This window comes from Carettochelys insculpta, chromosome 16, assembly GCF_033958435.1.
Source record: "Carettochelys insculpta isolate YL-2023 chromosome 16, ASM3395843v1, whole genome shotgun sequence".
Classification (NCBI taxonomy): Eukaryota; Metazoa; Chordata; order Testudines; family Carettochelyidae; genus Carettochelys; species Carettochelys insculpta.
The window spans coordinates 39295899-39311331 of NC_134152.1; the positions used below are offsets into that span (position 1 = coordinate 39295899).

Consider the following 15433-nt stretch of genomic DNA (forward strand, 5'->3'; position numbering starts at 1 on the left):
GAGTAAGTGGCTCTCTGTAGTGTGTGGCTTTTTGTGTTTGGGAGTTCTGGGCTTGTGCCTGTCCGTTTTTTGGTGTTTGGAGTGCTGAGCTGTCTGTTTGTTTGAAAGGCCGTGTGCTCAGGGTGGCAGTTGGAAGCTGTTAGCCTTGATTAGGTTTGAATCGGAACACTGTGTGCTGATTGGCTGAGCTGAGCTGTAGTCAGAAGGAGGGGCTATCAGGAAGGCCAGAGCATATAAACCCTGCTGGCAGGTGACTAGGTGCTTGTGACCTGGGTGATTGCTAACAGGAGGGAGTTTTGAGAGAGCTAGTTATTCTGTTGCCCTTAAACATAAATCTTTATAATAATCCCCATCTGAAGCATTTACTTAAAATCCCCATATATAATTAAATTAAATCAGAGCAGGCAATGAAGGCAGAAGCCCAGCAGCACAGTGGGGGCTATCCTGTTTATTTTGTTGAGTGTAATATGTATGACTACCTGCCCTGTGGGCGGGTGGCGTATGTGTGCACTCAATGCAAGGAGCTCCTGACGCTCAGAGACTGAGTGCGGGTTTTGGAGGCCAGGGTGGCCGAACTGGAGAAGCTAAGGGAGGCAGAGAACTACGCTGATGAGGCTTTCCGGGACATAGTAGGGCTGTCTCACCTCCAGTCTGACAGCCCTGATGCTGTTAAGGAGGATGAAAGGCTCGGGGAAGGAGAGCAGTCAATGGGAGCAGAGGGAAACCATCCCATAGTTGGGACCCTCCTTCCAGAGGGTGCTATGGTATCCTCTCGTGCCAAGGATACCTCTCCGGGGGAGGAAACACCAGTTGTTAGGCAGAGGCAGGCGTTAGTAATGGGGGATTCGATCATTAGAAATATAGATAGTTAGATACCTACATGTACCACGACCACCGGCTCCTCCCCAGCACTGATTATAAGTCTAAGTCTATCTAGATGCCTCAAAAGATCTGCAACCTTCGCACCAGGCAGGCAAGTCACCATACGGTTCCAGGAGAACCTGGATCTTTCAGGTTCTATACGGTTGCGGATCTTTCGAGGCATCTAGATAGACTTATAATCAGTGCTGGGGAGGAGCCGGTGGTCGTGGTACGTGTAGGTACCAATGACATAGGGAAGGGTAGGAGAGATGTCCTGGAAGCCAAATTTAGGTTGCTAGGAAGGAGACAAATCCAGGACCTCTATGGTGGCATTCTCAGAAATGCTTCCAGTTCCACGTGCAGAGCCAGGTACACAGGCAGAGCCTCAGAGTTTCAATGTGTGGATGAGACGATGGTGTAGGGAGGAAGGGTTTAGATTTATAAGAAACTGGGGACACTTTTGGGGTAGGGGGAGCCTACACAGGAATGATGGGCTCCACCTAAAACAAGGTGGATCCAGACTGCTGGCATTAAACATTAAAAAGGTGATAGAGCAGTTTTTAAACTAAGAGATGGGGGAAAGCCGATTGGTGCAGGTGAGCACGTGGATCAGATGGAGACTTCTGAGACGAGACTCCATTGATAGAGATTTCCTAGAACTCAGTCAGAAAGAGAAGACGAGAGATGGTAAAGTATGGGCCAGATCAGATGAGAAACAGTCACATATAAAAAAAAATCCAATGCATCAGTGAAGGGCAGACATATAGATAGTGGTAGTTTTTTAAAGTGCTTTTACACAAATGCTAGAAGTCTGTCTAATAAGATGGGTGAACTAGAGTACCTCATACCAAAGGAGGAGATTGACACAATAGGCATCACAGAAACCTGGTGGAATGAGGACAATCAGTGGGACACAATCATACCGGGATATAAAATATATCAGAAAGACAGAACAGATTGTGCGGGTGGTGGAGTGGTACTATATGTAAAATATAATATAGACTCAAATGAAGTAAAAATCCTAAATGAATCAAATTGTTCCATAGAATCATTATGGATAGCAATTCCTTCCTCTAATAGGACTATGGCACTAGGAATATATGAATGACCACCTAACCAGGACAGTGATAGTGATGCTGAGATGTTAAGGGAGATTAGAGATGCTATCAAAATAAAAAATTCAGTAATAATAGGGGATTTCAATTATCCCCATATTGACTGGGTACATGTCACCTCAGGATTCAGAGATAAAATTTCTCAATGCCTTAAATGACTGCTTCTTGGAGCATCTGGTACAGGAACCCACAAGGGGAGAGTCAATTCTCGATCTAGTACTGACTGGAACGCAGGATCTGGTCCAAGAAGTAACTATTACAGGACTGCTTGGAAATAGTGACCATAACATAATAACATTTAATATTCCTGTATTGGGAGAAACACCACAGCAGTCCAACACTCTGGCATGTAATTTCAAAAAAGGGAATTATACAAAAATGAGGAGGTTAATTTAACAGAAATTAAAAGGTAGAGTAACTAAAGTAAAATCCCTGCAGGCTGCATGGAAACTTTTCAAGGACACCATATTAGAGGCCCAACTTAAATGTATACTCCAAATTAAAAAACACAGTAAGAGACCTGAAAAAGAGCCATCGTGGCTTAACAACCATGTAAAAGAGGCAGTGAGAAATAAAAAGGCATCCTTTAAAAAGTGGAAGTCAAATCCTAATGAGGAAAATGGAAAGGAACATAAACACTGCCAAATTAAGTGTAAAAATGTAATAAGAAAAGCCAAAAAAGATTCTGAGGAACAGTTAGCCATAAATTCAAAAAACAATAGTAAAATGTTTTTGTAAGTACATTAGAAGCAGTAAACCCACTACAAAAACAGTGGGACCCCTGGACAATAGAGACATAAAAGGAGCAATCAAGGAAGATAATGCCATTGCAGAGAAACTACATGATTTCTTTGCTTCAGCCTTCACAGCTGAGGATATTACAGAGGTTCCCAAATCTGAGCCGTCCTTTGTAGGTGACATATCTGAGGAACTGTCCCAGATTGAAGTGTCAGTAGAAGAGGTTTTGGAATTAATTGATAAGATAAGCAGTAACTAGTCTCCAGGACCAGATGGCATTCACCCAAGGGTTCTGAAAGAACTCAAATGTGAAATTGCAGAGCTATTAATGGTGGTTTGTAACCTATCCTTTAAATCAGCTTCGGTACCCAATGACTGGAAGACAGCTAATATAACGCCAATATTTAAAAAGGGCTCTAGAGGAGACACTGGCAATTATAGACCGGTAAGTCTAACGTCAGTACTGGGCAAATTAGTAGAAACAATAGTATAAAATAAAATTGTCAGACACGTAGAAGAACATGATTTGTTGGGCAAAAGTCAGCATGGTTTCTGTAGAGGGAAGTTGTATCCTACTAATCTCTTAGAGTTCTTTGAAGGGGTTAACAAACATGCAGACAGGGGGGATCCAGTGGACATAATATACTTAGATTTCCAGAAAGCCTTTGACAAGGTCCCTCACCAAAGGCTCTTATGTAAATTAGGTGATCATGGGATAGGAGGAAAGATCCTTTCATGGATTGGAAACTGGTTAAAAGACAGGAAACAAAGGGTTGGAATAAATGGTAGATTTTCACAATGGAGGGGAGTAACTAGTGGTGTTCCCCAGGGGTCAGTCCTGGGACCAATCCTCTTCAATTTGTTCATCAATGATCTAGAGAAAGGGGTAAGCAGTGAGGTGGCAAAGTTTGCACATGATACCAAGCTGTTCAGGATAGTCAAAACCAAAGTAGATTGTGAAGAACTTCAAAAAGATCTTAGCAAACTGAGTGACTGGGCAGCAAAATGGCAAATGAAATTTAATGTGGGTAAGTGTAAGGTAATGCACATTGGGAAAAATAACCCCAATTATACATACAATGTGACGGGAGCAAATTTAGATACAACAGATCAGGAAAGGGATTTTGGAATTATAGCGGATAGTTCTCTGAAAACATCCACACAGTGTGCAGCGGCAGTCAGTAAAGCAAACAGGATGTTAGGAATTATTAAAAAAAGGATAGAAAATAAGAAAAGAATATCACACTTCCCCTATATAATACTATGGTACGCCCACATCTTGAGTACTGTGTGCAGATGTGGTTTCCTCACCTCAAAAGAGATATACTAGCATTAGAAAAAGTTCAGAAAAGGGCAACTAAAATGATTAAGGGTTTGGAAAGGGTCCCATATGAGGAGAGGCTAGAGAGACTTGGACTTTTCAGTCTAGAAAAGAGGAGATTAAGGGGCAATATGATAGAGGTATATAAAAACATGAATGGTGTGGAGAAAGTGAATATTGAAAAGTTATTTATTTACTTGTTCCCATAACGTAAGAACTAGAGGACACCAAATGAAATTAATGGGTATTAGGTTCAAAACTAATAAAAGAAAATTTTTCTTCACACAGAACACAGTCAACCTGTGTAACTCCTTGCCGGAAGAGGCAGTGAAGGCCAGCACTCTAACAGAGTTTAAAATAGAGCTTGATAAATTTTTGGAGGTTAGCTCCATAAATGGCTATTAGCCAAGGGTAAAGTATAGTGCCCCTAGCCTTCAGTCAAAGGCTGGAGACAGATGGCAGGAGACAAATCACTTGATCATTGTCTTCGGTTCACGTCCTCTGGGGCACCTGGCACTGGCCACTGTCGGCAGACAGGATACTGGGCTGGATGGACCTTTGGTCTGACCCAGTATGGCCGTTCTTCTGTTCTTATGTAATGTCCTGACCAACCTTTTTCCTAAGTAAATGTGGTCTTGATAAGTCTTGACAAGTACTACTCCTGAGCACACAATTTATCAACAAGTAAACATGTTGCCTAACTTGTAGCTCTAGAAAGCACTTTGGGACACTCAGAACATGCATGATGGAGTAAGAAACCCAATTTTATTGTTCTCTCATGCACTATGCTGTTGTTTTTCTCAGGAAAGACTAACCTTTATGGATTTCACAGCAGTCTCTATGCAGTGTTCTAGCTAGCGACCCTTCCATTATGCCATGAGACATCAGCACCTGCAGGAATCGTCGATGACCATCAGTCATCTGGGTAGCCATTGAAATGCTAGTCAGATTCAGAAAGCTGCAGAAGGAATGTGATGGAATTAGGTGCACACAGACAAGCAAAAATTTTATCTACACACACATTTGTAAATATCTTCTGCAAACTGATCCAGATCTGATACTGAGGAAAGAAAAATAAGCTCCCAATAGCACAAATTATTTTATATTTATAAAATATATTTATAAAAGATTCCAAAGATTTCATTTTCACAAATATCTGTAGGAGTTCCACATCTAGCTTTAAGAAGTTGCAGTTCTACCTCCAACCCCCCAACTTTTCTAGAAAACGTGAACACACCAGTGAGACAAGAAAGTATACTCAGGCAAACAAGTATGTTCATCAAGATTTAACTCAGAGTGCCCACAGGGCTTAACATTGTGTCAGGGTATTTGTTATGAAGACACTACCACTACTCCACAAGAATCTTTCAAGTACAAAATATAATGTTGCATCCAGTATGCCATTGCACTAGCCAAATAAAACAGTGGTATTACAGTTCCCAATGCCTCAGTTTCCCCATCTGTAAAATGGGGTAAATGATACTGTCAGCATTTGAAAAGTACAATGAGATTTAGTTGGGATTGGTCCCCCTTTGAACAAGGGGTTGCATTAGATGGCCTCTCAAGGTCTCCTCTGACGTTAATCTTTTAATGTTTTATGAGATCCACCGTAGAAAACCATTATATTAAAGCTAGATACTATTGTTACAATCAGTAAACTGGACTGTAGAGTTCTGTGTTGAATCCATCTTACTAGTCATTTTATCTGAATATTATTGCCTTGTCTGATTAGACCATACAAAACCAAACATGTGGTCAGTGTGCTAAATAAAAACATCCCTCCGAACCTCTTCTCCACCTCTTGGGACACCATCTTCAAGAAGAGAAAATCCATAGCCCACTAAGAAAGAGGCCAGAAATAAGTATTAGATCAAATTGATAAACACTATTTTCCAGTGTTCCCTGTAGGCTGTGCACTTGTGTAGCTGCTCATGAGAGATTCAAATGCTGTCCAGCTGATTAGCAGTGCACCCAGAGCTAGGTGTCATTTCTGCTGGTGTTGCAAGTTCAGACATTCCTTGGTCCACAAAAAGATACATATTCTGCACATGGATGGAAAAGATTAGAGGAAACATTGCTAGTTACCTTAAACTAGTGACTCTCAGCCTTTCAAGACTACTTTACATCTTTCAGGAGACTGATTTGTCTTGCCTACCCCAAGTTTCACTTCACTAAAAAACAACTTGCTTACAAAATCAGACAAAAATAGAAAAATGTCACAGAAGTGAAACATGATTTAATTTCTAATTTTTATCATATAATTGTAAGTCAATTGGAATATAAATATTGTACTTTCATTTCATTATACAGAGCATTATAAAACAAGTCACTGCCTGTACGAAATTTTAGTTTATACTGATGTTGCTAGTGCTTTTTATATTGCCTGTTATAAAACAAGACAAATATCTAAATTGGTTGATGTACCCTCTTTCCCAAAGACCTGTACACCATCAGGGGTACATATATCCCTGATTGAGCGCCACTACCCTATTGTGTATTGAACAACTTTGCCCATATTTGCCAGTCATACTGGCACATAGTAAAAAAGGTTAAAATCCTGAATGTTTTATTTAGCATTGACCCATGGAACACTATTTCTACTCTCTGGACTTTCCAGACAGTTCCAAATGATGCCACAGGAAACTGTGCTACAAGGTTGACATCTTCACACTAGGGACTAAACTCATAACTTCTCTATTCACACCACAAAACTGTAAGAGCTCAATTACTCCCCACATTCTCAAACCTACCACCAGACAGAGGGGATACTGCCAGGGACAGAGATTTCCCAGAGGTGTTAGGGACTGAATTAAAAGGTAATTCACAAAAGGTTCACAGGGTATGCGGGGCTTCTTCTCTTTTTAAATAAACTGACTAAAAGCTCCTCTAGAGATCCCGGCAGAGGAGACAATCTAATCTTGTGACCTTTGGCCTTCTGACTGAATGGAGCACCCACTGAACAGTAACAGGGAGGTAGCCATGTTCGTCTGTATTCTCACAAAACAAAACAAAACAAAACAAAACCAAGCAGCACTAATGAAGCACTTTAAAGACTAACAAAATTATTTATTTGGTGATGAACTTCTGTGGGACAGACCCACTTCTTCAGCTCAACAGCCATGAAAGCTCATAACCGAACAAATTACTTTCCAAGTGCTGCCCCGCTGCTGTTTTGTCGGGGCCCCCGCTGAAAGCCAGGAGGGACGCGGCTGCTTGTCACACTCGGAAACGAGCGGAGGCCCACCCAATTCATGTCACGCGGGGCAACAGAGCCGTCACGTGGAGGTGACGTTCCGTCACTACTAACCAGGCCTGGAGCGGTGCTCAGAGGCAACGGGCGAGCAGCGCCAAGTGCGCAGCCAGCATGGGCAGCGCTGGAGGCCTCTCGCCCGCCTAGGGGCTCACGTCTTATACACGCGTGCCCCTGAGCCTCGCACTCGGAACCGATCCCCACCTCACAGCCGACCCTGACCCGCCCAGCCTACCTTGCACCCGCCTCGCCGCACCCCGGCTAGCCGCGCGCACCCACCAGCCGCGCCTGATTGGCTCTTCTTTCTTGGGCGGGATTCGAGGATTCGGTGCTCGCCGCGGTCACCTGATATCGATGAGCTCGGCACGTCTGCGTGCGTCAGGGCCGCAGCCGCGGGCTCGCTGGGGGAGGGCGTGGCTTGGCTTGGCGTTCACCGCGCTGCTCTGAGGGCGGCTCAACGCCGAAGAGCTCTTCGCTCAGTGGCTCCCCCCAGCCCCTTTCCATGGGCGCAGCGGCAGGCGGGCTGGCCGCTGCTCGGCGCCGAGGCGCGGTGGTTGCGGCTGCAGGGAGGTCGTGTCAGCAGCACTCGAGCCTCACTCTGCTTGTGTTACGAGCCCCGACGCACTCAGCGTACGGGCTTTGCGTGTAGGCGGCATTTGAACCAGGAGCAGCAGCCCAGGTGTCACCCAGGTTAGCTTCGCATTGAGGAAATGCTCCTTGTAGTGTAAGTCAAGGACATTGGGGAGGCAAATGCTGTATTGCAGCGGTCCGCAGCCAAGCGTATTTCCTTCAGGCGCCCTCGTAAGTGACGTCTCTGGCTGCAAACCTGCAAGGGAAGGTCCTTCCCCAAAAGCCCACTGGGCGAGCTGATACTAGAAGGCGCTGCCTCTGATTTATAGAACCAGAAAGCCATAGGGGCCACATGGGGTTATCTGTTATAAGGCGACCACAATAGTTGTCTGTTATAACCCCCTGCCAAAATGCAGGATTTGTTTTCTGTAAGCTAATTCTTCAAGAATAAAAAGACATCGCAAAGCCTGGTGTGAACAGTGCTGAGTAAAGCCCAGTATCCAAATTATACACTGAAAAATCTCAACATTACATGGAATTTTAGCTCTGAGATATCTACAGAGCCTGTAAGGGTGCTGCGTGGCTTCTGCTCATTTTGAGAATATGCAAATTGTTTTCCAGGGCTCTGGTTGAAAATTAAATGCCACAGGTCTATGAGCTGCTGTTTAAAATCACAAAATGTGTCTAAATTGTCTAGGATCACGCCTGTGAAGGGGAAGGAAAAAGGGAATGCTGCCATTGGTGAGAACTGAGTCCCACGGAGGGAGGAGAATAAAAGAGAAGGAAGCTGTCTGCTCTGTGGGTGTTTCCACTGAGTCACAAATCATTTCCTTCTGCTTGCTCTGTGGTGTCATTGCTGGGAACTCTGCTGGGTAGGGCTGTACTATGTAAAAGAAGAAGGCATTTATTTGCAAAGGTAAATGAGTGGGCTGGGAATGTAAATTCCATTCTGCGTGGGAGGGTGCATGTAATAAGAACATATGCAATAATGTTTACCCATTGAAAGAAATAAGTTTGTACCATGCTTGCTGTGAAAATGAAGAGCACAGTAGAACAGCGCTTCCCACTCACAGGCTTGCGACAGTTGCTTGATAGCACAATTCACTCTCCAGCTCTGAAAATGAAGATTGGATCAGGCAAGTTATACCAAAGAGGTTCCACCCCCACCTCTTTCTATATTTCACTGTTTAATATGTGGCTGAAGAAAGTTTTTACCCTTATCTGATTACTTGCTAAAGAGGGTTGTGTACTGTATGTTTTACTGACTTGATTTGTATTTACATTTATCTTCTTGGAAAGTATAAAAAGATTTTCCACTTTTCTCCTACACATTGAATATCCAGCCTTCCTGCACTGGTGATTGGAGGAGTCGTAATACTTGTCTTTCCTATCTGGGCTTTGTCCTATATGCTGCAGCTGGAATTGTTTGAAAAGAGTTTTATTAGACGAGCAAAATAGTTTATTAGGTGAGCTTTCGTGGAACAGACCCACTTCTTCAGACCATAGCCAGACCTGAAGAAGTGGGTCTGTCCCACGAAAGCTCACCTAATAAACTATTTTGCTAGTCTTTAAAGTGCTACTTGACTGCTTTTTGTTTTGATAGTGTATAGACTAGCACGGCTTCCTCTCTGTTAGTTTCATTAGAGTTATTCAGTTGTTAGAACTGGATACAAGTAGCACAGGAATTAACAGAATTCTAGTTACTTTTGCTGAATGTTCCCTTATCTTTTCTGGAGGCTTATAAAGCAGTACTGATCACATCTGAGAACAGATGATAGAATGTGACAGGTACAAATGTGGAGGACTAGTTTTAGGTGACTGACTAAGAAATGTTCATGCTGTGGAAATACTGAAAACATCTAGATATTAATGAAATTCAGCTTTATGATCCAACCCCGTCGGAATTAAACTATGCAAAACAGATGTTTTAAAGGGGGTCAGATGCAGAGGAGTTCCCCACCCCTGGAATAGAGTATTTGTCACACCATCTGCAGTGGTCATGATTGTAAGTGTCAACCTCAGGGCAGACTGCAAAAAAAAATAGAACAGACACCCCAAACTAGTGATGTGGTCTATAATGAGATTTCACCAACCAGGTAAGAAATGTGAATTCTGGAAGCAATATAGTGGTTTTACCATGGAGTTACAGAAAGTGCCTTTAGGCATGCCAGTCTGTCTTTTCACCAAGGTAGGTTTAACTCTGTTATAAATGCTTGCTCTTCTCCAAAAATCATACAATATTCAAGTTGCTTCCAATCCTGACAGTGGGCATTTTGCCAGGTCAGTTTGTATCTCAGGTCTCACACATCAGTCAGTGTTTGTGGCTCATCACATAGTAAACAAACTAAAGATTTATTATTGAGGAAAAAGAAATGAGAGAGCTATTTACAGGTTAAATCAGGCAACTATGTTTACTCACAAGAGTAACAGTCTGTGATTCCAAAAGGTGATGAAATTATAGTAATCTGTCAGCACTGAATGCCTTTTAGGACTAACCCAGGTTGAGCCTGTGGCTCTTTGCTTTTGTTTCCTAGCTCCAGCACAGGGAGAGTCCAAACAGGAAAGGGATGGAAAAATTTCCTGATAGCTATCTTTATTTTTCTCTTCTAAAATTAAAATTGATTGGACAAGCTCTTTTGTACATAGCCTGTGCAGGGGCAATTAGTAGTCTTTGTATCATGATTAAAGCTAAGATTTTTGGCACAGGTATTTAGTGGCCTCATGCTCCCCATGAATAAATAATGGAAGCTCAGGCCTTGCCACTCTGGGCTAATAGCTGGAGCCCTGTTGCCCAAGGCTGTAGTCATGGAGGTCACGTAAAATCACATGTTTTGTCACCAACTCATAGCCTTAATCATGTTGTTTCACAGGGGCCCGCTTAGTTCTGATGGTCCTCCTTCATGGGTGAGGTAGAGCATCTGTTTTTGTATTACATACTGTAGCATGGAATACAGACATTATAAGTAAGATCAATGGATACAGCTATTTACAACCATTTTATAGAGTCAAAAAAACTAAACACATCCTTACAAATGTAACATTTGTCTTGAACAGTACTAATATACAGATGAGTTGGTCGGTTTCCAGCTGTGAATTTGTCATGGCTTAGCTGATGCTTACAGCCTTGGCAAGAGATGGTACCTGATTTACCAGTGTCACAGTATTTTTCCAAGATATCACAGGATATGTTAAAGAGCAAATAATCTGGCAAATGAGTAACTGCCATACTTTGTCTGTTACTTGGTTAACTGCTGGCACACAGGCTGGCTCGGCTCCTGTACCAGCAGTGGGGTTTGGGTTCTTCTCCCCTCCCCAACAGGGAAGAGACAGGTACTCATGGCAGGGACAGAATGTGAAGTAGCCTATGTGTGGCTCAGCCTTTCAAACAGAGAGCAGCAGGGGTAGACAGTGGGGATAGCAGCTCAGCCGGCCTGTGCGTGGCTCAGCCTTTTAAATGCAGACCAGCAGCATGGAAAACTGCTTGATCCCAGGCACAAGCCGAGACAGAAGCTGAGCTAGCCACCCACTACATACTTGGTTGGGGGAGCTATGAGTAGCCAGTAGCACTAACTGTTAGCCATATGACCAGATACTCTGTTACACCCTTATCACAGAAGTCAACATTTTTCCTATGAAATAAAAATGTTCAGCTTTGAGTTATAGTCATGTGTGTTTGGATAGGATAGGAGTGAAGGATAAGTCATGGAGATACTAATTTCATCCAAATGTCCCATGGATTCTACTGAGTCCTGCCTATAGCTGTCACTTAATACCAGGGGTGAGCAACCTTTCCAAGGCAGAGTGCTGAAATTTGACCTTTGACCTCTATGTACAGTTCCAGTGCTGGTGATCCTTTTTAAAGTCACTAATATTCCTACTTACCACAGCTACATTAGCACATAAATTCAGATGCAGAGTTTTACCAATTAGATGATGGTTGGTAGCATTAGCTGGTCTTTTGTTAATCCACAGGCAGCATGGCTGTGAGTGAGCTCCCTACTTGCGTGCCGTTTTTGGCACCCATGCTGGGGATTGCTGACCTCAGATTTATAGCAATCATCATCTGTTATTTTCAGTCTCTGACGGTTGTCAGCCATTAGAATTCCGTAGATATGGGCCCAAAATGATTTGTAATTGTTATAGTAGGTAAAAAGTAAAGACGAGCTAAGCATGCACTTTCTTTCAGACCTAGGTTATCTGAGAAAATACCCTTTTGCTAGCAGATAAAGCTAGTAGTGGGTGGGTCATAGACAGGGTGACCATACTGGAACTTCCATAAAATAGGACACCCCAAAAAGCAGTATATCTGTATCAGTATCTACCAATTCACCTCGTATTAACGTACTATATGTACAAAAGTCTCAGAGGAGTAACCATGATAGCCTGTAACTTCACAATGAAAACAAGGAGTCCTGTAGCCCCTTAAAGAGCAACAATTTTATTTATTGGTTAATGAGCTTTTGTGGATCTGATGAAGTGGGTCTTATCCACAAAAGCTCATTACCTATCAAATAAATTGTTGGTTTTTAAGGCGCGACAGGACTGCTTGTTTTCTTATGTATACTTTAGTACATTAAAATAACATGAGGTGGCAGATACTGATACACACACACTCCTTCTCAGGGATGTCTTTTTTTTTTTTTTTTGAAAGGTCAAATACAGTCACCCTAGTCATAGACCAAAATGACATATTTTGACCTTTGGCCCTTCCTCTTCCCTTTGAATGTTCATCTTGGAATGCACAAATCTGATTATATGTTAAGTAGAACAACAACAGTGAGGTGTTTAGGTTTTACTGAAGAGAAATTGCCTTTGTTTTATGAAAAGCTCTTTTCCCCTATTTATTTAGAGAGCTTTATTTAGATGAATCTTCTTATCACTGGCCACACGCTTCATTTTATGTAGTCAGACCCTCAGACACTTACCGTTAGGACATGTTGAATGGCATGTACAGTGAACAGCCAGACAGGGAGAGTAGTCAAAAGGAATGTGTCGCTGACAAACAGCATGTAAAAATAAGGTTTTGTTCCTTATTCTGAAGTAAAAATGTTCCTTATGCAGTGACCAAGCTTAAAATAAAGAGGGAACTGTTTATATATCATCATGGGTGTGCACAAGAGATGTAAAGTAAGACATGTACATTGCCTTGTGACTCTACAAGCTAAGGCCTTGATCCTGCAGCTAACTTCGTGTAAGTGAGAAAGTTGTCCCATGAAGCAGATTAATGGGTTGACAAAACAAGGGGAGAAGAGTCGAAGGGAAAATGTTATGTTTATTTTATATATCATAATTATGCAAGGGTTGTGATTATTTGAGTTGTCACACCCATTCATAATAAAAGAAATAACAAATGATGTAATACAAAGAATTAGTTCACCCTCTTAACTCTGGACAGCGGCCTTCAACACACTCTCACCCCTTCATTTTCCCTGTCACAAATGTTGCATTTTGCTAATGTGGTAGCCACTCCCTGTCAGGAGCCTGGCTGCCAGCGCTCTTGCCTGGAGCCCCAGGGAAGTGGCAGCTGACAGCGCCTTAAGTAGGAGAATGTTGAGACCCTATTCTACTTTTAAAAAGTAATAGCAATAATAAAATACCAATAATAATACAGCAATGCTATAAAATCTGTTTCCTGGCATCTTTATTTTCAGATTTGGATATGACACAAGTTGTTTCTTAAATCCTTGTGTGGTCATGGCTTGTAAGCTCTTTAATCTTCAAATTCATTAACGATATAAGGAAGTTTTATTCCACCCTTCTGTACTGCTATATTGATCTTAGGTTCTGACTGTAACAGACACATCAGATCTAAAGGGTGAAACAGATTGTTCTTTAAAACTCCCAATTTTGAAACAAATTAGATACTCATTTACAAGCACAATTTTCACTTGTGTAAGATGGGAAATCTTGGGTGGAAATGACTATAATGAGACACATGTATGCAGTTACCCAGTATATGTAATAGTTATGTTAAGTGCACATGTAAAATGAAGTATTTATATGCAAAATGTATTTGAAAAACTGGGCTGGACATTAGTGATGTTTTGCCTTATACAGTAAACTCTTTCATACCTGGCAGCTCCAGGACCAGGAGTTGGGAGATATTCAGATATTCTGGATAATAGAGAGGTGTACCTAGCAATGCATAACACTAAAGAAAGACAAGATTAGATATTAAGAAACAAACAAAAATGTATGCAGAGTACTTTATTTACCAACAGTAGTACTGTACACTGTAAACTTATACTGTATTTGCTGTATTTATTTGTATTTACTTTCACTATACTGTACTTATGGAAAATGTGATTAAAAATTTACTTATAGTTACAATACCCTTTATTTGAGCATTCTGGTTGATAGAATGCTGGATATGAAAGAGTTTACTGTATTAACTGTAGGCCATCACATTTTTTTTGAGAGAAGGGAGTGGCCTAAACTAGGGACAGGAAATTCCAAATTCTACTTTGGTTTCTGACACTGATTTCCTCTGGTCGTGGGCAAGTCCCTTGATCTCTTTTTTGCCTTATTTCTGTCTAACATAAACTGGGAATGACAATATTTGTGTTCATCAGGATATTGTGAAATAAGGGTATAGAAAGCATTTTTGAAGACATACACTGTTAGGTTTATTTTATAATTAGTTATGAAAAACTTTTGGGGATACATATGGAATAACTATTCATATTTCAACAGTTTTCCTTATTCCTGGGCATCATTTATTAATCTACTGCTTTTGTTAGAAAGAAAAAATACATTTAGCTGTTTTGAACAATATCCATTTCACCAAAACATAAGCAATCTATTTTTGTGGCAAAATCGTTTTGCTTTGGGCTCTGTTGATTTGTAGATGTACTTACGCAATGTGGAATTCTGTGCCAAATCTTTTAAGGGTTTCTTGGAACAGTGGTCATGAGATGCTATTACTCATCAGTTGACTAGAAATCAACCATTTCCCCTCTTCAGAAATCCAGACGAAAAGCACTAATATGTATTTTGGAGAGTTTGTTCCAATTTTTCTGATGCAGAAAATTCTGTTCAAATCCAAAGGCAGCTATGTCCTTTCTGAAATACTTGTTACAGTGGTCAGTAACTTTTTTTTGTCCGTTCCAAACGCTGATAACTCAATTTCTCAGGTAATGTGTGTGATAAATAGAAATGCTTTAACAGTTTCCATCCTAACTCCTCGTTCTTGATCACTTTCTGAAGCCTTAACCTTTAAGCTTAAAAATTTCCAAGACTTTCACTGTGTTTTTTCATATGAGAAAACTAGAAAGCAATACATTCTTTTAAAACTTGTGACCATTTTGAATCACTCAATAACGAGTAGGACATCTTCATGTCACCCTCCTATTTGAGTCCATTCATGGCTGATCAGCCCAATTCTGGAGCTGCAGATCTTATCACAGACAAGGCAGGTGTTAGTAGCTGTTGGAGGGAGGAAAAACTGTTCTGCTTGGCCTCTAAGGATAGGACAAGGAGTAGTGGGCTTAAACTGCAGCAAGGGAGGCTTAAATTAGACACTAGGAAAAACTTTCCATCAGGGTGGTTAAAACACTGGAATAAATTACCTAGGGAGGT

At 41.6% G+C, this 15433-nt stretch overlaps 2 protein-coding genes across 7 annotated transcripts in view; one reads left to right on the forward strand and one right to left on the reverse strand.

The window, feature by feature from the left end:
* NSMCE1 (NSE1 component of SMC5/6 complex) overlaps positions 1–7607 on the reverse strand; it is a 54934-nt gene extending 47327 nt beyond the window's left edge. For both annotated transcript variants that reach the window (XM_075010973.1, XM_075010972.1), the window contains exons 1-2: positions 7521–7607; positions 4851–4993 (exon numbers count right to left, since the gene is read on the reverse strand). In XM_075010973.1, coding sequence (XP_074867074.1) covers positions 4851–4968 — 118 coding nt within the window. In that variant the 5' untranslated portion in view covers positions 4969–4993; positions 7521–7607. The remainder of the gene's footprint in view (positions 1–4850; positions 4994–7520) is intronic.
* A 111-nt stretch (positions 7608–7718) lies between these two features.
* IL4R (interleukin 4 receptor) overlaps positions 7719–15433 on the forward strand; it is a 28020-nt gene continuing 20305 nt past the window's right edge. The window contains exons 1-2 of one of the 5 annotated variants that reach the window (XM_075010964.1): positions 7719–7975; positions 8553–8771. The gene's annotated coding sequence lies outside the window, so the exon portion shown is untranslated. Of the gene's footprint in view, positions 8010–8552; positions 8772–8837; positions 8992–15433 lie in introns of those variants that run through there. The other 4 variants (XM_075010967.1, XM_075010965.1, XM_075010966.1 and 1 more) reach the window with 4 other exon arrangements.